The following is a 26686-nucleotide window of genomic DNA, read 5'->3' as shown; positions in this document are numbered from 1 at the left end:
AATATTTACAAAAAACCAAAAGAAAAAATTAATAAGTTAATAGGCGATGCATAGACTTGACAATGCGTTACCAGATATCAATAATGTGGAGACCAAAAAAATAAAAATCCAGCTTTGTTATTTTTCTTAAATATTTTCACTGGTTTTTAAAATTGAAAGAAAATCAGATTGATTAATATTTTATGAAAAAGGAAAATAAATAAATTTAAGGTGACCAGGTGACGCACAATATGCATATGCATCGCTTTATATAAATATTTTTGAAAAAAAAAAAAACAAAACCAAGCTCTGTGATGCTGTTTAAATATTTTCACTTGTTATTTAAAGTTGAAAGAAAATCAACTGATTAATATTTACAAAAAACCAAAAAAAATAATAATAAATTAATAGGCGATGCATATAGTTGATTATGCGTCACCTGATATCAATAATGTGGGGACCAAAAAAATAAAAATCCAGCTCTGTTATTTGTTTCAAATATTTCACTAGTTTTTAAAGTTGAAAGAAAATCAGATTGATTAATATTTTATGAAAAAGAAAATAAATAAATAAAAGGTCATCAGGCAATGTACGAAATATGCTATGCGTCGCTTGATACAAATATTTTTCAAAAAAACAAAACCAAGCTCTGTGATGCTGCTTAAATATTTTCACTTGTTATTCAAAATTGAAAGAAAATCAGATTGATTAATATTTACAAAAATTTCAAAAAAAAATTAATAAGTTAACAAGAGACCCATAAAGTTGATTATGCGTTGCCTGATATCAATAATGTGGGGACCAAAAAAATAAAAATCCGGCTCTATTATTTTTCTTAAATATTTTCACTGGTTTTTAAAGTTGAAAGAAAATCATATTGATTAATATTTTATGAAAAAGAAAAATAAATAAATTTACAATGAACAGGCCATGCACAATATGCATATTCATGGCCTGAAACAAATATTTTTGAAATAAAAAACAAAAACAAGCTATGTGATGCTGCTTAAATATTTTCTCTTTTTATTTAAAGTTGAAAGAAAATCAACTGATTAATATTTACAAATAAATCAAAAAAAATTAATAAGTTAACAGGCAACGCATAAAGTTGATTATACGTCGCCTGATATCAATAATGTGGGGACCAAAAAAATAAAAATCCAGCTCTTTTATTTTTCTTAAATATTTTCACTGGTTTTTAAAGTTGAAAGAAAATCATATTGATTAATATTTTATGAAAAAGGAAAATAAATAAATATAAGGGCATCAGGCGACGCACAATATACCTATGAGTTGCCTAATACAAATATTTTGGGAAGAAAAAAAAAACTCTATGATGCTGCTTAAATATTTTCACTTGTTATTTAAAATTGAAAGAAAATCAACTAATTAATATTTACAAAAAACCAAAAAAAAATTGATAAGTTAACAGGCGACACATAGAGTTGATTATGCATTGCCTAATATCATTAATGTGGGGACCAAAAAAATAAAATCTAGCTCTATTATTTTTCTTAAATATTTTCACTGGTTTTTAAAGTTGAAAGAAAATCAGATTTATTAATATTTTATGAAAAAGAAAAATAAATAAATATAAGGGCATCAGGTGACGCACAATATGCTTATGCGTTGCCTAATACAAATATTTTTGAAAAAAAAAAAAAAAAGAGCTATGTGATGCTGTTTAAATATTTTCACTTGTTATTTAAAGTTGAAAGAAAATCAACTTATTAATATTTACAAAGACCAAAAAAAAAAAGAAAATTAATAAGTTAACAGGCGACGCATAGATTTTTTATGCATCGCCGGATATAAATAACGTGGGGACCAAAAAAAATGAAAATCCATATCTGTTATTTTTCTTAAATCTGTTCACTGGTTTTTAAAGTTGAAAGAAAATCAGATTGATTAACATTTTTCAAAAAATCAGATTGATTAACATTTTTCATTAGTATAGAATTTAAACAATACAATTCATATAAAATATACGCATGCTATTAAAGGCGATTCTGTTTAGCTGAATATTCAGTGACTCTTAACAAATGTGTCATGTATTGTTATTTCTAGCAACTTATTGACGTCGACAGTTTTTAGATGTGTTGTCTATTTATTGCATTTTTACTGATACATTAACCTCAGAGTAGCAGTTTTATTTTTTTATATGCATTTATTTAGTAGCATCGCTAAGTGACTATTGCTAGATCTTATTTTTCGCGTAATGGACACCTATTAATATGATGATTGTGAATGATTATTATTTAATCAACTAATATTTTAGTTTTAAATTATTAATTGAGATGACACTTTCATCACTTGATGCATTAGTATTTCCCCCAGGGAATAAGTTCTCAACAAATCATTATTCTCTCTAAATATATATGTTTTAAAATGCACACCTAGGCTTCAGATTTCAAGAAAACAATTTGTCTAGGGCAAGGTTTCTAAAAAGGTGGTTAATGATGTGTTGATTGCCTAATATGCACTTTGGCGCAATAAGACATGAGCCTTCTGATATTTTATTTCAACATTTTTTTTTTAAGATTAATTTTTTTTTTTAAGTTAAAAAAGATCAAATTCTTTTTTTACAGGAAATTATCAAAATAAAAAATGAATAAAATGGAAAAAGAAAAATTAGTGTTGAAAAAAACTAGCAAAATCCTTAGCACCTATACTGCAAGGTTCACATTTTTAAGAGGAAAAAAAATTATAAACATCAAAGCTGAACATTTATAAAAAGGAATGAATTGAACGATAAAGAGTTAGATAATAATTAATTAGACTATGGTCATATCTAAATTATATATGTAGGAATTAGATATTAAGTAAATGTTCTTATAGTACATACAATTTTAGATTAATTTTTGAAGTTTTCATGAGTCTATTATTAATAGATATCCGCAAATCTTTTGTCAAAAATTTAGAATGTACAAAATTGTCATTAATTATGATACTAATTTATGATAGTTGCATGTATTGTAATGATATAAACTGGTTTGACTTTTAAAATACAAGTTATTATATTTGTTTGATGGCTTTATATAATTAAAATAATAATAAGTAAGGGTGTACATGAGATGAGTAAAGCCAAATATTAGCATTTTCAAACTTTGCTCATACAATTTTAGAGGTGCTCATGCACAGCTCAAACATCAACTTTTGAAATTACTTACTTAAGCTTGGTTTGTTTTATTCATGAAAAGCCCGAGCTTAACTCGGCCCAGCTTATTACACTGTAGAAATTTTAAAAAATTGAATTTTTGTTTTTTTAATTAAAATTTTAATATTAATAATTCACAAAGTCACATTATTCTATTGATTTTATTTAAATTAATTTAATTTTAATAAATTTATAAATTTAAAATGTAAGAATATTATTTATGTATTATAAATATTCAAATGTACTTAAATTTATAATATCATTTTTAGATATATAAATGATAAATTTGAGTATTCATAAACTTCTCATAAATTTAATTTATTGTTCAAGATCAATTTGCAAAGTTTTATTTGTTATTGAAGTCATCTTGATTTTTTATGAATTGAACTTGAATGAGTTAAAATCGAATCAAATTTAAATGAACTACCCAAACTTATTTACAATCCTTCTAATAAAATGCGTTTTACAATTATAACAAAACATTTTCTTTAGAAAAGAAAGGAAAAAAGAAAAGTGAGAGAATGTACGAATTTTATTTATTTATTTATTTATTTTTGGTAAAAGAGAATGTACGAATTAGAGCTAGCTCTCACAGACATATAAATATTATTAAAAAATAAAAATAAAAGATCAATTTTGAGTTCACATTTCGTTTCATCACACTGTATGTCACTTCAAAATTGTCATCGATTTATATCATTTAAACACTATACCCAATAATTATGTTGAAGAAAAGTAAAAAAGAAAAAATAATAATAGTACTTTTTTTTTTTTTTGTTTTTGGGGGTAATAGTACTTTTTATTATTGTTTGGTCATAAAAGTAGGCGAAGGGGGTAAGGGGGTGATTGTGGATGTGGTACGTTCACAATGTGACCTAAATGCAACGAAGTGTAGAAATGTGTATCATGATGGCACGGACCCAATGAGAACGGCTCAAAAAACAAGCATCATCACAGCACAACATTCCGCATAGGGTGAGGTTATGGTTTGCTCTAGCTTTCCATTATTGGGGGGGGGGGGGGGGGTGATGCCCAGTTGTACTACTTTGTGACATTTCTATATTTCCTTATTTTCCTTATTTTCCTTTTTTTTTTTTTTTTTAAAGCTCTCACCTTGTTCCTTTTCCCTAATTTATTACTCCCTCATCTTTAGTGTTCCCTTTTTCCTTATTTTTTACTCCCTCATCTTTACTGTTACTTTACATGTCTTTTTTATCCTACACCAAAAAAAAAAAAAAAAAAAAATAGAAAATAGAAAATCCCCAACAAAGATCATCAATCCCTTTAATTATCCATTAATTTTTGTTTTGGTCCCTAATTATTGGCATCTTTGGCAGAAATTAATTACATAAAAATGGAAAAAAAAAAACAAACAAAAAAAGAAAAAGAAAAGTTAGCTCAAGTAGTGAATACTAATTACTCTAGTTACCTATGCATTTAGACTATGAGTATAGGTTAATTTACTATTACATAATAAGTTCACGGTGATTCAGAACTGTTTGCTAGTGTTTTTGAAGCTTTAATTAATGCTAAATATATACACACACACGTGTTTAGCAAAAAAAAAAGTAGAAATGAACGGATGCATATGGTATTCAGATTTATGGAAAGTCACATATTCAATTAAAATGAAATAAAGAATGAATTATGAAATGTTGAAGTTTTTATTGAATTGGATAACATTTTTTTTTTCCAAAGAAATTAAGTAATTATTGCACCGGCTTTCTTGACTAATAAGTGAAAAATTAGGAAATAAATGATTAAGTAATGCCTGATTAACTAAAGCCAAGTCCAATCAGTCGGAAGATAAGGTAAAATATTAGATAATTAACGGTTGATTAATTACTAGTAATAAGTATAAGAAGTGTTTAATAAATGGAAGGAAAAGATGATAATAGGGTATTAAATATTTTTGGGTGGGGGTGGGGATGTCTCTGTCTTGTCTCCCATACCAGCGTCAGTTCCATTAGCAACTGTCCCAGCCCATATCAGCGACAGCGGTGGGACCCACAACTGACAGCGGTGGGACCCACGACTAAAGGAGATCTGGCGGCCCAAAGGGCGTTGTACGAGTCAAAATTGTAAAGCCCACAACCAAAAGTCAGTCGTTCTACACACCACGTGGCCTAGGGCCATTCATTTCTAGCCAATCAAATTTCGACAACAAGATCCACATTCTTTTCCACCTCTTCTTCCTCTCGCTGTTAACGACCGAGTATATTTGTTGTCGTTTTCTGTTTCTCTTCTAAACAAACAAACAATCACGTGCTGAACCTAGGGCTGGGCAAAACCCGACCCAAACCGACCAACCCGCCCGAACCGAATTATTTGGGTCGGTTTGGGTTGGTTTTTAACTGTTAAACGGGTCGGTTCGGTTACATATGTATTGAACCCGTGATTTTCGGTTCGGATTACGGGTGGGTAGAAAATTTACCCAACCCAAACCGAACCGACCCATAATAATCCAAAGGTGAAGGTTTAGTCATGAAATATGCATGAGGTCCAAACTGGTCCAAACCAAAAATACAAAAAATTGGGCTGAAAGTGAAGCTCATCATAAGGCCCAAACCGGCCTAAACCAAAAATAAAAAATTTTGGGCCGAAGCCCATCAGAAAGCCCAACCCAGCCCAACTCGTGAACCCAACCCAAACCGAAAAATATTCATTCGGTTCGGTTCGGTTTGGGTTGAATGTAACGGTCGATTCGGTTCGGTTTTGTATTCAATCCAAACCGAACCGATCGATTCGGTTTAAAAAAGATCACAAAACCGAACCGAACCGAACCGAGCCCATCCCTAACTGAACCACAAGAAATTTGCACCAAAAGCCCCTCATCATTCATCATTTTCTTTCTTCTTCTTCTTCCTCCTCCTCATTAATTCTCTCTCTCTCTCCGTGTCTTCTTTTGTTTTATTTATTTTTTATTTATTTTTTTATTTCTTTCTCTGGCAGTGTCAAAACGGGTGATGTAAGAGGGTTAGAATTGCACGACGACAGATATAAAAGAAATGAAAGGTCTTAGAAACGGAAAAAAGAAAGTCTCACCCAAACAAGCAAAAGGGAAGCCAAAAAAAAAAAAAAAAAAAGATAAAAAAAGGGGGTGGTTGTTGTTTGGTTGAAAACCCTATAAGAAAATAGAAAATCTAGTGAGAAGAGGGAGGAGCATTTGCAGAAAAATGGGTATGCGGTGGGTTATCGATGAGGATGAGAGTGAAGTGTGTTTGGTAGCGATCTGACAGAGTTAGAATTTTGGTTTCAGAATTTTGAGAATTGAAGATTGGGAATCCAGTCATTGCGAAGAATAGGTAAACGAAAAAAAAAAAAAAAAAAAAAAAAGAAAGAAAAAGAAAAGTGGTGAGGGGGCAAGGGAAGGACACCAAAGAGAGACTGACAGAAGAGAGTGAGCACTCGCTGCTGGGAATTGTATGAGAAGGGCATACAATTGGGCGGTGTGTGCTCACTTCTCTTTTTGTCAGCTTCCATTTATTTGACTGTGTGTTTCCTCACCTTCCTCCACTCTTTCTTCCTTTTTCTTCCTCCATAAACCCAAAATCCATTTGAGATTTTGCTTCTTCTTTCTTCTTCTTCTTTTTGTCTCTTAATTTATTATTAGTCTCAGATGTTGTCAGCTTGTTGTACCAGCTTCCAGATGTCTTTCTAAACTCGTCCATATCTGACCCCAAAACCAAAACCAAAACCCAAAAAAAAAAAAAAAAAAGAAAAAAAAAGTAAAATAGAAATTGAAAAAAAAATGTTATAAAAAGAAGGGAACTGCGGTAAATGACACATCGATCAGCCAACACATCATGATCCTTATCCAAATGTTCATACCCCAGTCCTCACCCGGAAACTTCCCCCTTTCTCTCTCTCTCCTTCCCACGCTCATGTTCTTTTTGTTGCTCTCTCTCTTTCATATATATGTATATTTATATGTATATGTATATATTTGTGGTGGCTGATCGGAGTTTTGGACGAATATATGGCAAAGCAAAAAAGCATGTCTAGCAAGGTGCTTTTGAAGTTCAACATCATCGTTATCAGAGATAAGCGTGCACAAACTCATACTCCTTCGGTTATTGATATTATTAATCATAATTGTTGGTACTAATTATATTATTTTTCCCTTTCTTTTTATAAATTCCACCCCATTTTTTTATACAGCTTCTTCTTTTTTCTTTTTTCTTTTTTTCAATTAAATATTATATAATTTTAGTAATAGAATCAATTAATAAATTAATTGTGACGGAGGTTGAAAGCGTGACTTTTGATGGTCCTTCCTTGGTGAATGGGTGTTTTTCTTCCAGTAGTACCATTCCTGATTTACTGTTTACATTTTAACGGAAAACCTCCTGCTATGCACGTTGTATATATATTTTTTGCCCATTCAAAAACCACCTTCTCATATTTCTCTATCTTCTTCTTCTTCTTCTTCTTTTTTTGGCATATCATGCTGGGTCAATGGGCATCGGTCATAGATTTAACTTCCATATTTATTTAAATGTATTATTCGTATCTACTATTACTTGGTTCAGGTACGGCTTTTTCTCTAATAACCCATTTATGGATATTATAAAACCGGCCCCAAAAAAATATATTCCTGTGGGATTTTGTTTGGTGTTTTTCTTTTTTTGGGTCTGTTTATTTGATGCAGATTTCCGAGAATGGGATTTTTGTTGGAGTGATAATAGACAAGGAAAGCCAGTCTCTTTTGTAGCTTCGTCAGTGTGGGTGGTAGCGCCTAAATATGGAAACAATTAATTGTTTCCTCTTCTGCGCAGATTATTTTGTCGTTTTTAGCTCCTTGAATAAAGCTGTCAATGAACAAAATTTCCTATTACAGGTTCGTCAAAATTAATTCTAATTTATCAGATTTTTCTTTTTTTTGATTTTGATTTTGTTTCCTTTCCTGGAATGCCTTTTTTTTGGGTTTTTTCTTCTTTACCAAGGTGGGGGATGCGTCTATTTATCTAACCAGAAAATTGTTTAACCTGGCTATTATCGTTTTGTTTTTTTGCAGCTCTTATTGTTGTTGTTTGGCGTTTGGGAGGCAACAAATTGCTACTTCTATTTACTACAGATTCGTCATCCAGGTATATCCCTTGTTCACTTTGGTGATTTATTTCTTATTACCACTACTATTCCTTCTGATTTTATGTGTTTTTTCTATTGGTCTTCTTGCGGTTTTAACACTAAAAGGTTTTTCTTAATAATGTTCAGTGATATTCATAGTCTTGGGCTATTTAGGTTCGAAGATTTAGTATTTAAGATTGAATCTTTAGTTGGTGAATGTAGAGAAGATAAAGAAAATTCAAGAGCGTTTAAGAAGTAATTGATTATAGATTAGTATTTGAATAAGATTGGTTACCTTCTCTCTGAAATTTTAATGGAGAGAAATTTTCAGAATATGTTTTTAATTATGTCTCCCTCTAACTTACGTATGTATTCAGTTTTTTGGGGGAATTATATGTTTGCTAATAATGTTTTGTTCTTAATATATGAAAGTTTTCAGGATCCAATAATTAGATATATGTTGATTGAGAAAATTAATATGAAAGGAGTTATCCAAGAAAAAAAATTAATATGAAAGGGCTTATTAAGTAATGCATTAGACTTTACGACCAACAAGCTCCCATTTTCTTTAAGGGGAAAAATAATTTATGAAACTATATTGTTTGTTATCAATACTCTTTTTCATGCAAGTCGAAAAATTAATTTCAATCGTATTAGCGAGTATTTTTATAATTTTCTATATAATATTGTCTCATGTTTGAATCAACATGAATTCATTCTTATTTACATCTCGAAGGATGTTGATGTTTCATCCAGTCCTTAATTTATAAGCTAAAACGTTTGTTCCATAATTCCAAAACATACTGAGTTGATGGAAAATCAAAAGGTGAATTCAATAAGTTATTTGATGCTTTTCAAGTTTTCCTTTACTAGAAAACTACAAACGTGCTTGTCATTGTTAACCTTTTGATTTCCTTTACTAGAAAATGACAAACATGCTTGGCATCCTTAACTTTGTGGTCAATGCTGTGGGGTCAAAATTTCGATCCATCTTTTCATTTTCTTTCTTTTCTCCTTTAATTGAAATATATGATTTATTCAGGAGAACAAAATGAAAGCCCTAGCTTTTTCAATTTTAGTTTTCTTTTTTGTTTACTTTAGATATACTGTTTATTCAAGAGTAGAAATACAAAACCAAACGTTGGATTATTATGTATGAGTTAAGAGGTTTGATTCATCGATTGGTGCATCAAATTACAATGAATTGTAGTTACACTTGGTGCTATTTTGAATTTCCATGGCAGTCATTAGGGAAGTAATATTAGATCTAGCCTACTTGTTTTGTATTTGGATTCAATGGAGCTCTGATGGGTTAATTTGATAAAAAGTAATTTTTTATGATCGTTATATTAATTCCTCGAAATGAGAACTTTGATAAAATTCAAGGAGATAATTTTATTAAAACATACAAGTGTCGATAAAATTCAAGGAGATAATTTTATTAAAACATACAAGTGTACGTATTCTAGAATCTTATCTTCATGGTCATTAATTATATGTGAGTAATTAAAGTTATGTATACAGAATTATATTTTCCTTCTTCCTTATCCAATGCTATTTTAAACTTACTTTTATTGTCTTATGTACATGGTTCAAGCATAATTTTATCTTTGAACTTACTTTTCTATAGCTTTTTTTTAATTAAAAAAAAAGAAAAAAAGAAAAAAAGGGACAAAAGAGGAGGTGGCATACCATTTTTTTTTTTTTAGATTAAGATTCTATAATGATTTCTGTTTACATAGAAATTTTAGAATGGGAGATGGACAAAAGTTGTGTAATCAATTTCTATCATACACCTTTCTATATGTTGAACTTGTCTATAGCTTTTTTTTTTTTTTTTTTTTTTTTTTTTTTTTTTTTTTAAAAGAGAAAAAAGAATGTGATATAATACAATTTTTTTTTTTTAAATCGGAAATAATTATATGTTTTCTATTGGTGTAAAGATTTTACCATGAGAGAAGGACAAAATATGTGTGTATTTAGTTTCTATCATATACCTATATTTTACTACAAATGTTTTCTTGTGTTGGCTTCTTTTTTTTTGTATTTTTTTTTGGTAATTGTTTTCTTTTCTAGTCATGTTTTCTATATGGTCTTCATTATCTAATTGATATATTAATTTTTTGGGGTATGATGTTTAGGGCATAATATTTAATTTGTGAAAGTAGATAAATTAAAGTTAATTTACTTCAACAAGTTAGGAAGTCTTGTTATAACATATGGCATGATTGATTATAATCAAGGTTTTAAAAGTCTTAAGGCATACTAGATAATAAGATAAACATTTAATTTATAACAACTTAGTTGATTATTCTTTAGTTTCGATAGTTTCTTTAGTTACTCTCTCTTTTACACAATTGGTTCAACTCTCTTATGGAGCCATGCTTCCAATTCAGCCTTTAGAAAAGTTATTAGAGAGAAAGGAGTAAAAGAAAATGCACTTAAACCATAAAAGTAAAACCACATCCAAACTAAGGCAAAGATGGGGCGTATGCCTCAACTGCCTCAAAGCTTAAGCCATGAGGTGGTGAGGCTCACCATGTTGAGGCATAAGCTTCAACAGGGTGCCAAGGCTATAGCTTAGCCTTGTGCCTCGCCTCAAGGCAATAGGATCGAGGCGTAAGCCTCAAACGATTTCAAAAACAGTGATTGTAGTATGAGGGATCACATCATCTGTGCAACTTGGTTTCCAATTTTAACATTCATTGCTTTATGTAAAATTTGTGAAAAAAATGAGGCCTTAAGAATATATTGCATGCATTGAATCAATTGTCTGTAGTAGAATTGCATTATCCTAGAGCAGATGGGTAATTAATTAATTACTTATCTGAGAAAGAAGACCTTATAATTAGAATAATAATTTTATGGGGTATTTCATCTAAACAGATAATAATAATTACAAAAGGGATTTGTGGTAGGTTAAATACATGTGTTTTATGGATTCACCTTGAGGGTTAATGATTGCTTTCATTGCAATCTTTTCATCCTTGTTGGGCAGCTACTTGAGAATGGGCCATGGGTGGGTCAAGGCTAGGCTAGTTCAATGATTTTCGGTTTGCTAAAGTCCAATATAAAAATTTCTAGCCTAGTTACATAATTATTTTGTTTGGTTAGATTAAATACTAAAAGTTTCCTATATTTCCTTTTTGCTTTCATGAACATGCCAGTGGTAATTTTACTTATAAAATTTTATGTGAGAGGAAGATGCTTAGATCTAATGAAAAGTTCCACTAGTTCACAGATTGCTATTTTGAAAGTTTTGCTAACGTATTAGAATTCTTCTTGTAGGGAGATTAAATTTTCTTGGCTGCTTTCCCCCTTCACACTTATTTGTTTTGACTAGCCTGAAGTCAGTGTGTTTTGTCATTTGCTTGCTGCTGTATAGACAAGGAAGTCAAAATGTTATTAATAGTAGTTATTGCTTCCTCAATTACAAAAAGGATATGTACGCATGGTGTTTTCTGTTTTCTTTTGTTCTTTGTTTTTCGGTGTCTTCATTGTGTAATTACTTAAAATGAAATTTAATGAGGTAAAAGTTTCATTTATAAATTAATAATAAGTAGAGAATAGAGATTCATTTTCATTCTTGAAAAAAAAAAAAAAAAAAAGGGTTTGTGAATAAAAGTATTCTGTGTTTATGTAGACATTTTCTTTTCTTTTCTTTTCTTTTTTTTTTTTTTGGGTGCTTTAACTTGTAATTTTTTTTTTTCAAAGCAATACAAGTTTGTCTACCTGACCTTTTAAATTAATTTGTTAGCCTATGAAGTTATTATTCAATTTATTCTATTTGATTGGTGACCAAAATTTGATGAATTATAGTACAATAAGGTGAATTATTGACATAGAAGAGAAGGAAGTAATGTGCTTGCCGCTACATAGACAAGGAAGTCAAAAATGTTATTAATAGTAGTTACTGCTTTCTTAATTACGAAAACGATATGTATGCATGGTGCTATCTCTCTCTTTATTTATTTATTTATTATTATTTTTTTTTTTTCTGGTTCTTTGTTTTTGGGTGTCTTCATTGAGTAATTGCTTGAAATGAAATTTAATGCAGTAACTTTTAGAAATTAATATAAAGTAGAGAATAGAAATTTCGTTTTATTTAGAACAAAGTAATATTTCCTACCAACATTAGATATTGAACTGGTTTATGCTGAAGTGAAATCCCACTCTATTACTTACCAGATATTAATTTGTTGCTTCGGCATGCTTACAACATGCATCTAATTGAAATGTCTTTGATCTCCCTGGATATGACCAACACTAAGATATAGTTAGCCAAGCCAAACGACTTAAACTTCATGGCTTTATAAATTTAGAATAACTATTTTCATCTTTTTATCTGGCTAGTTCAATTATTATGCTGCATATGTTTGAGAATCATATAAATTTGAAGACACTATGTTGATAAATATGAGAAATAATTATTCTATCTTATGAATGTGAAAGATTTACTGCACTATAGATATGATATTTCTGTTATGAAACTATTGGTGCTCACTTTCCAATTAATTACGTGTGTTGAAAGGAGTAGTGTGCCAATTTTAATTAGGAACAGCAGAAAATCGTCTTTTAGATGAATATCTAGGATAGGAGAGAACATAGTCCTCCCTGGGCCTTGAGATAGCTTTCTTATTTTAGTACTTCGTTACATTTAAGGATTAAAGCATTTGAAGAAAACAATGACACTAATTAGTTTGGCATGCTTAGGTTTTACTTATACAGCTTTGAATTTATTAGAGGCTCAACTTTTACTTATTCACTTGAGCAGCTGCATTCCATGGAGAATAGTCGTAATCTTCCTTGAATGAAGACTTGACTCAAATGTTAAAACTTTTCACTAGAGCTAGGTAGCTGTCCTATCTAATTTTTAAACATATCACACGTTTCGTAGGGTTTTCTAAGGATGTCCTTTTTTAGGTCTCCTATCTGAGTATATGTATCTAATGTCTTGATGGTAGAGAAACCATGTTTTTACTGTTGTATTATGGTTTTCCTATAATGTTGTTCAACTAATGAAAAACTGATACTGTTTTTTTGCTCTAGCTGCATCCTTGACCTTTAGTTATATGGTCAAGTTTATTTTTCAGATTTTTAGGATATATGCTTGATTGTTGTCTTTGAGCTGGCTTAGAAATGGAGATAAAAGTTGTTGGACCACTTAGTTATGTATAAGATGCTTGCGATGGGCTTAATGTGGCGAATTAGTTTGACCAAATTTTTTTGGTTGTTTATTTGTTAATCAGGAAAAATTATTGTAAAGAGACAACTAATATTTGATTAAAGGATATTACTGTGTAGGATGCATTATGACCTAGAAAACCACCCTAGAACTTGAAAAAGACAAGAATAAAGGAAAAATTTACAGTAAATGAGTAATAAGTCAAGACAACGATTTTATGGCTCCATGTATGATATTTGTTTGGTTGTTGTTTTGATTTGAAGCTGTTAGTTTCAATGGAGCCTGAATGACATCAGATATACTGTTGATTCAGTGCTTGTTGGCAACATTTCTGTTTTCGGTTTTCAACTTTCTCTTAAAAGTTTTCCTTTAATTGTGCATAATTAGTTTTTACTAGGATAGTGAGGCTTCTCACCTAACTACAGGCTTCACAAAAGTAGCTACAGGATTTATTATTTATATTTAAAAAAAAAAAAAAAAAAAAAGGAACTGAAAACCTTATCAAACTCTGTATAAGATGAGCCTCCTTTTGATAAACCTTTTTTTACTCATGTGTGCTTGATTTCTCAAAACAAAAATAAAGAAAAAGATGTGCTAAAAGAGATTTTTATTTTTTTATTTTTTTTTTTTTTAATTCCTCACGTTGCAATGATTATAATGTTATTCTGCTGGTTCCTTTTATCTGCATCCTAAGCTGTTGGAGTTTCTTTTGACTTGAAATTTTTTTAACCTGAGCTTTATAGTTGTTTGATGGTGGAGAATATCTATCAATGATTGAAGGACTTGAAATTAAATGAGAAGAATGCCAAAAAGTTAATTTGCAATGCTTTTCATATTGCATCTCATTCCCTTTGGTTTTTCTCAGACAAAGCTGGAAAATTGTATAGTGGTCCTTCCATCTTAAGTAAAGGGCATCATGTATTAGGATTACATTCATATAGTTTCTTATGAGTGCAATTTCTTTGGCCTCTATTTAGTATGCTATGAATATATGCTGCAAACAAGTATGTGGTGGTGGTTGGAAACTAGGAAAAGCTAAATGAAGTAATTACATTACAGTGTGCCAATATCATAACCGTTTCTTAAGAGTGAAAAAAAAATTGCCTTTAGCTTTACCTTTGTAAGATTTTTTGTTAATTATGATTTTTTGGTAATTAAACATACTTGGATAATACTAGAAATCTGGGCATGTAATATGCGTATCCAGATAGAGTTTGCTAGGTTTTTGAATAATTTGTAATTTTGGTTTGTTCTTCAAATAGAGCAGCTAGTCTTTTATATTTTATTTTATTTTATATGTTCTTCTGGTACAATAGCACTAGTTTTATTTCAGAAATCAGGCACTGTCAAAAGCACTTGTTTGTACAGTTGGGATATGTCTCCCTTCCCTTCAACCCCCTTCTTGCAATTTAAATGTTGTTGGTTTTCAACCCTAGAAACCTTGCTTTCATTTAACATTAAGATTTATTCCATAAGCTACATAATTATTGAAATAGTTTTGACTTAATTTTTCCCATCTGAGCATACATGTCCAAGTATGTATCTAATGTCTAATGGTAGAGCAATCATGTTTTTTACCGCTGTTTTATGATTTCTGTATAACATATGTTGTTCAGCTAATGAAAAATTGATACTGTAGCCTGTTTCCTTGATAGTTATTTACTTTAATTGTGTCTTATAATTATATGGTCAAGTTTATTTTTCAGATTTTCTGGATAAACACTTAATTGTTGTGTTTTAGCTGGCTTAAAAATGGAAATAAAGGTAGTTGGACCACTTGGTTTTGTGTGAGATGCTTGTGATGGACCTAATCTGGTGAATTAATTAGTTTGATCAAATTTATTGGTTGTTTATTTGTTAATACGAAAAAAATCAGTGTAAAGAAAAAACTAACTCATATTTAATTTCAAATAATGAGAATGTCATAATTACTAAATGACATCAGTATGCATGATCCATTATGAGGTAGAAAACCTCCCTAAAACTTGAAAAGTTGAAGGTATATTACCATTGCAATTTTAATTGGCTATCTAATTTAGATTGGAATAAAGCAGAAATTGACAGTAAAGGAGTATTAAGTCAAGACAGTTATTTTTGTGGCTATGTGTGATATTCATTTGATGAAGCTATTAGTGATGCAAGATGGAAACAAAGAATTAATGCAATTTGGAAACAATCTTTGCAAACTTATCAAAGGAGGGGAAAACCAGATTCCACAGCCCAAAGTTTGATTTGGAATGACCTAGGGTGAAGATGGGCTTATATGGGATCTTTAAGCATCTAAGTAGCCTTAGTTTAATTTAGTTTCCATATTTAATTAGGTTTTTTTTTTCTTTTTATTATTTTAGTTTCCTTAAATTTTTAGGTAGTTTTATTATTTATTTTCCTTGTATTGTTAGATGGTTTTATTACAAATAGGGCTCTCTAAAACCCTATCAAACAGTGGATTAATAATTCGAATAATTTTTTTAAGAGTTATTTTTTCTGGTCTAATGTAATGCAAATCATCTTTTCTACCTTATCTGTCCTACATCAGTTAGTTTCAATGAAGCCTAAATAGCATCTGTTATATTGTTTATTTTGTTCTTATTGGTTACATTTATGTTTTTGTTTTTCAATTTTTTCTTAGAAGTTTTAATTGTGTATAATTGGTTTCTGCTAATATAGAGAGGCTTCTCACCTAACTACAAGCTTAAAGAAATTACCTATGGGGAAAAAAAATAGTAATAATAAAAAAAAAAAAAAAAAACCATAATGGTCATATGTTATTATTATTCATGTATGCTTGATTTCTCATACAAAAAAGAAAAACAGAAAACCACGTTGCTAAAAGCGGGTTTTTTTTTCTTTATCCTTTTTTTTTTTTTTAATGATTATACTGTTATTCTTTTGATTCCTTTTTGGTGCATCCTAAGCTGTTGGAGTTTCTCCGACTTGAAATATTCTTAATCTTCGCTTTTATGGTAATTAAACATATTTGAATAATACTACAATGTGGGCATGTAATGTGGGTGGATAGACTCTTCCTGGTTTGAATTTTTTGTTATTTTGGTATGTTCTTCATAAAGCTGCTAGTTTTATTTCATATGTTCATCTGGGTACAATGCCACCTAGTTTTTATTTCATAAATTAGTACCTGTTTGTACCGCTGGGATCTGTCTTTCCTTCCCTTTAATCCCCTTCTTGCCTATAAAAATTTCTTCGTCTAGAACCCTGCGTTTGAAACCTTGCTTCATTTCACATTGAGGCCTATGCCAGTAACTACATGACCATTGAAATGGTTTGGATTTAATTTTTTTGAGCACGTTTAATTACATGTAGAATCACTGTTTATGTATACTGTATCTCATGTCTTGAATGAAACAAATTGCTTTTTCTCAATACAGTGCATCTTTTTTATGCTGGTGTTGAAACTGTTTATTTTGATAGATAGACCGATATACATATTTGGACCTACTTCCTATCAATAAGAATATTGGTATGTTTGCCTACTTGTGAGAGACTATGTAGTGGAAGAATCAATGCTATTATAGAGAACTGTTGTCTGTTTGGTCTTGCGTTCAAATCCTACTATCCATTCTTTTTATTTTTTTTATTATTTATTTATTTTTCCCCCCAAATTGAGTCTCTGAACCAGTCCAAGAGTGAGGCCCCAGTTTGCATAAGGCTAGTCGGTGACTTCGTTTTAGAAAAGAAAATGTAATAATTAATCAAAAGAATGTTGAAAACTGAAGAGTACATAAAAGTTTCAAAAGACAAAAGATAGGGTTCAAGAAAGTGAACATCCTAATATTTAAGCCTTTGATTAGCATGGTATCAGAGATCTGATTGTCTATTTTGTCTTGTGTTTGAATTTGGCTAGCTCAATTTCCTTGTAACTATGGTTCTATACGCCTATGGTCCAATTTCTATCATTTTTTAATGGGTTTACACACGGGAGGGAGTGTTTGAACTATTTGTCTTTGTTAGCAGATATTCAGAATTAGACCCACTTCCTTAATTTTAAGCTTTAGAAATTGGTGGCAGCTTAACAAATTCAATTAAAATAAAAAGCTTTATTTCCTTTTCTTCTCTAGTATAATGTGATTCTCATCATTTTCCAATGTCCCCACCATTGTCATTGCACTTTGATATTTGGTTTGTGCAGATAAACATCAATGGAATTTAATGATTTTTCCAATAAAAAAAAGAAAAAAGAAAAAAGGGTATGGACATTCTGCATCTAGATGGTTAGAAATGCACATTTTTATCATATTCTTGTATTTTTGTTCTCATTTCTCTCTTTCTTCTCTAGTCTATTTTTTTGTTTGCTGGATAGAGATGCGGCATTTTTATCCAATTTATCTCTTCCTTTATTTGTTACTTTTTTTTATTTCTCCATTTTCTCTGTTTATTTCTCTATTAAATCTTTATTTACTCTATCTACATTCTTTCACTTATACTTTTGCACATGTTTTCTTTACCAACCTTCTCCCCACTGAAATAGTTTAGATTTAGTTTTTCCATCCGAGCATGTTTAAAGACATGCAGAATTACTGTTTATGTATATTATACCTCATATCTTGACTGTAACAAAGTGCTTTCTAGAAACCAATTGCTCTTCCTCGATTGAGAAAGCATCTTTTTTATGGTGGTGTTAAAACTGTCTTTTATGTTAGATTGATATATATATTAGGAACATCTACAGTGTATAGAGAGCTGTTGTCTGTTTGGTCTTCTGTTCATTTCCTACTAACTATTTATTTATTGAATATTCTGAGCCAATGGGGCCCCAGTTTGCATTAGGTTTAGTTTGTTACTTTGTTTTAGAAAAGATATTAACAAATAAAACAATGGCGAAAACAGAAAATAGTACATACCAGTAGCTATATTTTTAGAAGTTTCAAAAATAAAAAGATAGGAAGGTTAAGTAAGTGCTTTTTAGTTTGATCAATTTTCTATTTTTGACTTGATATATGTAGTTGAACTTGCTTTCTAAAACTGAAGGTCTTTGATTAACTTGGTATCAGAGCTTTGGTTGTCTATTTGGTCTCTTGTTTGAATCCTGTTACCACAATTTCTTTTAGTTAATGGCTCTGCAGGCTTAGTGTCCAATTTCTGTCATTTTTTAATGGGTTCACACATGGGAGGGGGTGTTAAAAACTATTAGTTTATCTTAGCTTGATATACGGATTAGTTAGACTTACTTCCTTTAAGCTTTTGAAAATAGTGGTAGCTTGAGAAATTTAATAAAAGCAACTAAAAGTAAAAAAAAAAAAAAACAAAAAAGAAAAAAAGAAAAAAAGAACTTTCCTTTTCTTTTGTAGTACATTAATGTTATTCCCATCATATTCATCTCAACCATGCCTCTCATCATTGTCATTGTCACTTTGATATTTGATTCATGGGCATAAACATCAAAGGAATTGAATGAATTTTCCAATAAAATTAGGGTATAGACATTTGACATCTGGAGGTTTAGCAATACACATTTGGTTCATACTTTTTTTATTTCTTCTACATATTTTGTTTGCTTTCACTTTTGCACTTCTAGCTCCTAACTCTTTATTTTGATTATTGGATCATGCCCTTGTTCCATGTTTCAACTAAACAAGAAACGATTATTCCCTTTTTTTTCCCCCAATCTTTTCCTCTCCCTATCATATCTTTGATTCTATTCCTATATATACACACACCACCTTATACTACACACAAAATAAAAATAAAAAAATAAAAAAAGAATGAGCATTAGCCATGGGTTTTTTAAGCAAGGTGAACTGTTATATCTAAAACAACTTTTGCCCACAGCAATTAGTTTTAGTTACAAAAGTTGTGGCTAAAAGTGCTCTCTTAACCATGGGGTTATCCTTAGCTCCTTGGAGTACTACCTTCCATTTCTTGTTAAGCCTAGAAAATATGTGTTTTCCCACCATGCAAATTTTTCCATGTTAGCTTGATTTTTTTTTAAGGTTGTGGAGGATATGTCTGTTATTATGTTGTATGAGCTAGCCTTTAATGTCAATGCCATGGTTTTGAAATGTCTTTCTAGACAATTCAACCACTTATTAGAATGAGGAGATTTTTGCTAGTTAACTTTTAAGTATATATCCTCATAAATTATGATCCTAGCGTATGCGTCTTAAATATTGTATGGTTCAACCAACTTTGGTGTGTATAGTTGTTCTTGGTGGATTCCATCTAGTTTGAGTTCTTTCTGGAAAAAGGAGAAAAATATTTTCACTTTTTGGAAAATGTTATAATCAGTTCCAGCAATCCATTTAGTTTTATAGATATATACAGTGTTTTATACATGCTTGTTTGTTCTTTACATTATGTTTATAACTCAAACCACCACACGGTTTCTGTAGCAATGAGTTGCAAGAAATGAATTAAATATAAAAATAAATTTCCTTTATCAACAGAAAAGATAAGTGAATCAACAATGATGACATCAGGGTTATCTAATTTAGTACAGTGATCCTGTAGCCGTAAGCAGAAAACATAATTTTAGTTTCAGTCTCACATGTGCAACAATATAACCTTCTACACTTCTCAGTAGTATTTTTAGTTGACTAAATTATACTTACAGGATACTTGATGTATTTAAATTTTTGGTTGTCCTTTTTTTCCCTTCTTATCTAAACATGAATGTAACAGTTGTATGTAGTTTGTTTGTGAGTAATTGCTCTTCATGGAGTACTTCTTCTTGTGATTTCAGGTGCTGTTGCATCATCTTTGACATAATGTGCAAGAACTTTATATTAGTTTTTTCCTCCTGAACTTCCTGTTTTGGTGTCCTTTTTTAAATGTAACTATGTGCGGCAAGTGGATTGTTGATCTTTGTGCTTCATGTTTCTTTTAATGTGTTAGGCCCCACATATATTACAGCTTTCTTGGCTGTGATGTTTGGAATTTGTATATTTGGTTTTTCTGAAGTTATCCTAAGTTGAGGAGTAGAAAGCAAGCAACTCAAGGGCATTAGATCAGTTATTATATTTTGGAGAATTGACCAAATTTGTGTGTCTCTTATTGTGCAAGTAAAAATTTATCTGGGTAACATTCACTGTACTTGAGATTTTGTTATTGTGTTGAGGCATATTATTCGAGGATTTCAATGGATCCCAATTCTGCGTTTGATAAAATTTCATCTTACATATTTTAGTATTTTTAATTGTTGCTTGTAGTTCATATCAGTTAAAAAGGCGTTTGTGAAAATAAGAAATTACAGTCATGTATGCTTAGTAAGAAATAAGAAAACATAAGCTTTATTTAGTTTATCCTCCTTGAGTTTTAATATCTTCTTCATTTTGTCCCCAAACTACAAAACATCTCACATTGCCCCCTGAATTATTATCCTTTTGTCACTTTAGTCTAATCATGCAGTTTTTTCTTGTAATTTTACTAAATTATTAGCCATAGCCATTGTCAAAGAGTAAAATAATATATATAATAAAATATTTTTATTATAGACTTACATGAGTTGTTCATGTTTGATTTTATCAAATTCATTTGTCAAAATAGATGATTGGACTTGACTGACAAGAAAGTAACATTTCAAGGGGATAATATGAGGGATTTTGTAGCGTAGACAAAGTGCAAAAAGTCGTATAGTTGAGAGGGGGTAAAATGTATTTTCATATTAGTTATTTTAATTTTCATAACCCAACTTTGTGTTTCCATGATAAGTGGCATCTTGGAATCTAATATGGAAATCATAAGTGTCTCTTGAAATGTGATGATTTCTCAACTATCAACTATCTTCTTTGATGTGTTATCTTACAATAATGTGTCGTGTTGTATCTACTCCATATGGACAGGATTTTACTATTTAGACATTCCTTTTTGCAGAACTGCTATGGCAGAGGACTTGTCCAGCATGGTTACCAATGGAGTGAATGTTGTTGCAGCAGAAGCTTCAGATTCGAACAGCAGTGCACACTCATTTGCTTTGAGCAACCCTGTGATGCATGATTATGTTGTCTCCTCTACAAAATTCAAAGGAGTTGTACGGCGGCGGAATGGACATTGGGGAGCCCAAATATATGGCAATCACCAAAGGTTTTGGCTCGGGACTTTCAAGTCTGAGAAAGAGGCAGCCATGGCTTATGATAGAGCAGCAATCAAGCTTCGTAGTGGCAACTCCCACAGGAATATTCCATGGACAAGAATCACTGTTGAAGAGACAAAGTTTCAAAACATTTATAGCGCAGAAGCTGTGGTCAACATGATAAAAGATGGTTCCTACCAAGCTAAATTTGCAGATTATCTTAGGACTTCCAGAAGAACTGTGGATACTGAAGTTGGTTTCAACTTAACCAGGGTCCAGACAAGAGGAGTGATTTGTAGACAACTTTTCCAAAAAGAGCTCACACCAAGCGATGTAAGCAAACAGAATAGGCTTGTCATTCCTAAGAAATATGCCATGACGTATTTTCCATGCATTACTGGAACAGCTGAAGAAGAAAATCAGGTGGACAACATGCTGGGCGATGTGCAGTTGGTGTTCTTTGACAAGATGATGAGGTCATGGAAATTCCGGTATTGCTATGGGAAAATCAGCCGAAGTTTTGTCTTCACCAGAGGTTGGTGCCGCTATGTGAGGGAGAAGCAATTGAAGGCAAATGACACAATTACTTTCTTCATGTGTGAAGAAGGTGCTACAGAGGCACAACCATTTTTGATGATTGATGCTAACAGAGGTGACGGAAACAGTGGATTGGTTGAGGGGGCTGACCAAAATGCTAGCAAAACTATTACAAATGATGATGAGAATGGGAAGGAACTCGAGGATTGCGAGGACCTAGAGATGGACACCGAGCCGATACAAGACAGTGGGATTACAAGCTTCAGGCTATTTGGTGCGCACATAATCATCTAATGCGAAAAAAAGGGTTAATTTTTTTAACTTCTATCTATTTTTGTGGCCTTCCCCCCCCCCTCCCCCCCCCCCCCCCCCAAGTTTTTCGAGTTGATAGTTCTAGCACTGCAAATGGACCCCATGTTATCTGCCTCAAAACTTTTGGTTGAGGTTTTTGGTGGGGAATTTTACAGTTTTCGTGGTTCAGTAGTCCACATAGATAGACCATTAATGGAAGTCTTCATTTTTATATTATTGATGAGTATTACCCTTCACACTTTTAAGAGTAACCAAGCCTGTAAAGGATGCTGTTTCGTGAGTACTTACAGGTTGATCATAGTCAGTTTTGTGTTCGAAATTGAAGGTTTTGGTTTTTAAACTTGGTGTTTTGCCTCTCATACACCACCTAATTATCCTCGTGGACTTTTGTTCATGAAAACTTTTCTGATTGACAAGGGTTATGAGTACATTCAATGCCAGTAAGATTGAGTCGTGGATTTGGTTTGGTTTCACAGATATTAAGTCTTGCTGATGAAGGATTCTCTGTCTTCTGCGTAGGATTTACTTATCTTTTCTGGTCTCTGCATCATATTCACAAACGAAGTACTACAGTATTGTCGACTTTGTGCCAATTTGTTATGATGGTCAATCTCTTGGTGCAAAATTTTAAATATTTGTCTCTTAGTGGTGGTTTCAGAATTCAAAAATATGAGGGAATGTGTCATGTCAGTGTTGTTCAATCTTTACATGTAGTGTTTATTTTTTATTCTTATTATTATTATTTTTTTTGGGTCAGATGTATCCATAAATTTAGAAATGTCGCTAGGAGATCGTTCTCTATTATTATATACAATCCAAACATTGTGGTGTGTGAAGGGAAACGCCTTAACATGTTAGTATGTCGTTGTTAATTGATTTAAAGTAGTAGGGCACGTATTGCCCTTCAGCACTTGTCATCTTAATGGGTTTCTACATAAAGTTTATAACTACATATCATAATCTGAATAAATACATATATGGATGTTTCTAATATAGATGAGTTTTTCACAAATTACCAGTAAAAAATTGAGTTCCAGAAATGACTTCCAAGTTACCTTCTTATAGTTCTTCCATCACAAAGTTGTTGTCCATTTGGCATATTTCTTTTCGTAGATTTTGCAAGTTTATTGCGAACTCGTTTGTCTATTGTTTTTGAGAGCAGACATGTCTGTCACTTTTTCAATTTTTTTTTTTCTTTTTCTTTTAGAACATTACATCAAAGCCATCCGACATTTCGCATTATTAGGAATAGGTCCTCTAGGTTTTGAAAATATTAAAAATTGTCACAATAATTAACTTCCATCCAAATATTCCAACATGGTAAGATTTTTTATTTATTTATTTATTTTGGTAGGTGAATACATGGTATGATTAGTTACACAAAAGTTTTTTGAAACTAAAAATTCTTTAAATTGATAGTATCGATCTTACCCCTTAAAATTTTAAAACTACCTTAACATTAGAAAATAATAATAAGAAAGAGAATTTTGAATGTTGGAAATGACCGTTGCATCCAACTGCTAGAAAAACAAAGCATCCTTCACATCTTTTAAACCCTTTGTGAGAATCAGAAAACCTCCAACCGATCATTACCAACTGACCATTACTAATATGTTTGCAGAAAAATATAAAAAAAAAAAAAAAAAAAGTAAAAAAGTCTAGGAAAAAAAATATAAAAAAAAAATGGTTTCTAAAGAAGAAAAGGAAATTCCCCAATTATAAAATATTTTACAGAAAAGCATTAATTAGAGCTCAAAATTAGATGAAAGAGACACAATAAATAAATGTGTAAGAAACTCCAATATATTACGTTATCTCATAAGAAATTTTCCTCACATATTTCTATCAACAAATAGAACCTGAGAATAAAACAATACAATACAGCTCAACAATTTTATTAGTCTTCGTGAGACATTATAAAATTAAATAAATATAAATCTATCACAATAGATAAAAAAGACACTAACTAGGATTCTCAGTGCAGTGCAAATGCCAAAATATTCCTCGAATTTATTTGTCATCAAATGATATATACTAAAAAATATTATTAATTCATATATTTATATAACTTAAATATAAAAAAACAAAATTTTAAAATAAACAAATAATTATTATCACATCCAAAATCACATCATTTAATAAATAAATTTAATAAACATTTTAATATCTCTAATATTATTGCTGCGATAGAATAATATTATTGCTAAGACTCTATACATTCACCAAAACACAGACCTTCCTAATTTTACCCTCAGACCCTGTTTTAACATTTTTAATCCGAACCATTTTCTTCACAGACTTGGCAAACTTAGCAAAAGAAGTCATGGACTGAACCTCGAAGCAGTTGTTCAAGAAATGACGGTAAAAGAGTTTGTATCGCATTGGAAAAGACCTCTTAGCTTGAGTAGATGGATGCAGTAGCCGAGGTCAAACGTACCACGGCTTCCGGTGTCCATCTAAACCTTTGAACCTAAAAAACATCAATTTAGTAACAGAAAAAAAATGTTGTTTCTGTTTCTATAAACAGTATGAATATGTAAAGCAATGAATAAAGTGTGGCTTGAATTAGCTTTACCAGAGAGCAAGATCAAGACCCTGATTAAAAAAGTTTGGAAAGTGGAAAAATTAGCAAATGAAGCTGGTATGGCTCTGGCTTCTGATATCCCTTGAAATTATTCCATCTCTAGTACCATCAACATTAATCTCAAAACTGTAAACAAATATCAAAAATTAAAAATCAAACTCAAACCCAGATTTGTCCAAAATAATAAGAATAATAATAACTCAACCCCTCATATGGTGAGGGAGGCATCCAGATCTGTCCAGAATAACAATAAACAAATAAAAAAGCTCAATCTCAGAAACCCAGAAAAGTACCCCCAAAAAAAAAAAAAAAAACTCAAATCCAGAAACCCTTAATAAATTCAGTGCGCTAGAAGCCCCTAAATCAAGTGATAATCGAAAATTTTGTGTAATAAAAACGAATGAAGTAAAACCCCTAAATTAATTCAACCAAAAAATAAAATGAAACCCTAATTTCGTCCCAAAATGTCCTGTGCTTTCACAGCAAAGCCCAACAAAAATCCCTAATACAAACAAGAAGTTGGCATACGAACCTGATTCAATGTCTAGCGAATTCTCAGAGGTCCTTGCTCACGAACGTTGCTGGTTTTGCAAATTTGTTAAGAGGTTGCGTGTGGTTATATGACAATTGCCGTTTCCAAGCTGCTTTGGAAGGAAGAGTCGTTGACGCCAAATCAATGGGCAATAATCAGGATTTTCAAAAAACAAAAAAAAAAAAGAAAGAAAGAAAAATCATCTCTCACTCACTTTGATCTCATTCTTTGACCTTTTAGAACCAAAATCCACCTGTTTTCTTTCTTCACCCATATGGAATCCATCAGAACCCTAACGCCGAAGGACAGGTTGAGGATGGAGAAAACGAAAAAGCCTTGGGGGATTTCTGGAGGCTCAAAACTGACATATCCTCTCGAACAAGGAAGTGTCAATGTCGAGGGTTAGGGTTTGGCTCTGTTTTCAAAATTACGGTGTGGCGCGAAGAGGACGATGAGGATAGAGAAGGAAGTAAAGACAAGGTTAATTTTCATGGTGGTCGTGGTGGTGGTGTTGGGTAGGGGAGAGAGAGAGAGAGAGAGAGAGAGAGGAGGGAGGAAAGGGTTGCAGAGGTTGTGGTGTGGGAAAAAAAAATTCTAGTGCTCCCACAGTGGGTCCCACTGCGTGTGTATTAGATACAAGAGCATACGCTTTTGCTCCATTGAAATTTTTTCCGTGATCTCCATAGCCATGGTGAGCACAAGTTGAATAGAAGAAAATGGAGGAACGGCTAAACCAGCTCTGGCCACTGTCCAATGTACTGCATGTCATAGTCGTGTCTCAATCTACACTTTCTAAGGTAGACATTTTTTATTTTTTTCCATTTTTTGTGGTTAATATAAAGTAGACACAACATGCTAACGGTAGCAGAATATTGACTGGGCATTGTTTGGAAGAGATACCTTATAAAAAATAAAGAGAAGCCTTTTTTTTTTTTTTTGGTTCATTATCCTATTTTCATCAAAAAATATTTTTTTTTAATTTTTGTCCAATTTGCATAAAAAAATTAAAAATAAAACTAAAAAATAAAATAATAAAAAATTTAAAAAAATTAAGGTACCAAAATAAAGGCTTTTAGGATGTAAAAGCATTGACTTTGATTCCTAATTTTTTTTTAGTTATCTTTTTAATTTTTTTAATTTTTAATTAATTTTCAATTTTTTTTGTTAAGTTTAAATTTTATTATTTTAAATGATACTTATAAAAATATAAAAAAAATTATAAAAAAATTAAAAAAATAATAAAAAATTTTTAAAAATTGAGCGATCAAAGCCAACGCAGCTAGGATGTAATAGCGTTGGCTTTG

The 26686-nt window shown here is 31.2% G+C and overlaps 1 protein-coding gene and 1 long non-coding RNA gene across 5 annotated transcripts; one reads left to right on the top strand and one right to left on the bottom strand.

The window, feature by feature from the left end:
• Window positions 1-6099: 6099 nt before the first annotated feature.
• On the top strand, window positions 6100-23182 carry LOC125420622 (AP2/ERF and B3 domain-containing transcription factor At1g51120). 4 transcript variants are annotated; one of them, XM_048467274.2, is made up of 4 exons: window positions 6100-7976; window positions 8154-8226; window positions 21219-22228; window positions 22786-23181. In XM_048467274.2, exons 3-4 carry the CDS (start codon window positions 21226-21228, stop codon window positions 23136-23138), a joined length of 1356 nt encoding a protein of 451 aa, XP_048323231.2. In that variant the 5' UTR covers window positions 6100-7976; window positions 8154-8226; window positions 21219-21225; the 3' UTR covers window positions 23139-23181. The 4 variants fall into 4 exon arrangements, with proteins under 4 accessions (XP_048323231.2, XP_048323234.2, XP_048323233.2 ...); XM_048467277.2 differs by having other exon boundaries at window positions 6168-7976; window positions 22743-22999; XM_048467276.2 differs by lacking the exon at window positions 22786-23181 and having other exon boundaries at window positions 6176-7976; window positions 21219-22606.
• Window positions 23183-24342: 1160 nt separating this feature from the next.
• LOC107407158 (uncharacterized) lies at window positions 24343-26188 on the bottom strand. Its single transcript, XR_001580638.4, has 4 exons — window positions 25597-26188; window positions 25383-25491; window positions 24842-24976; window positions 24343-24736 (listed from the first exon to the last, which is right to left on the bottom strand). It is a non-coding gene; the product is annotated as an uncharacterized LOC107407158 (long non-coding RNA).
• Window positions 26189-26686: the final 498 nt, after the last annotated feature.

Source organism: Ziziphus jujuba, chromosome 1, assembly GCF_031755915.1.
Source record: "Ziziphus jujuba cultivar Dongzao chromosome 1, ASM3175591v1".
Classification (NCBI taxonomy): Eukaryota; Viridiplantae; Streptophyta; class Magnoliopsida; order Rosales; family Rhamnaceae; genus Ziziphus; species Ziziphus jujuba.
This window is presented reverse-complemented; position numbering and strand designations above follow the sequence as displayed.

Excerpts from the sequence above, each read along its gene's own strand:
- LOC125420622 (XM_060815945.1), top strand. The coding sequence starts at position 21,226 with ATGGCAGAGGACTTGTCCAGCATGGTTACCAATGGAGTGAATGTTGTT. Across the intron at positions 22,229-22,785 it reads TACAAGCTTCAGGCTATTTG|GATTTACTTATCTTTTCTGG; the intron begins GTGCGCACATAA and ends TCTTCTGCGTAG.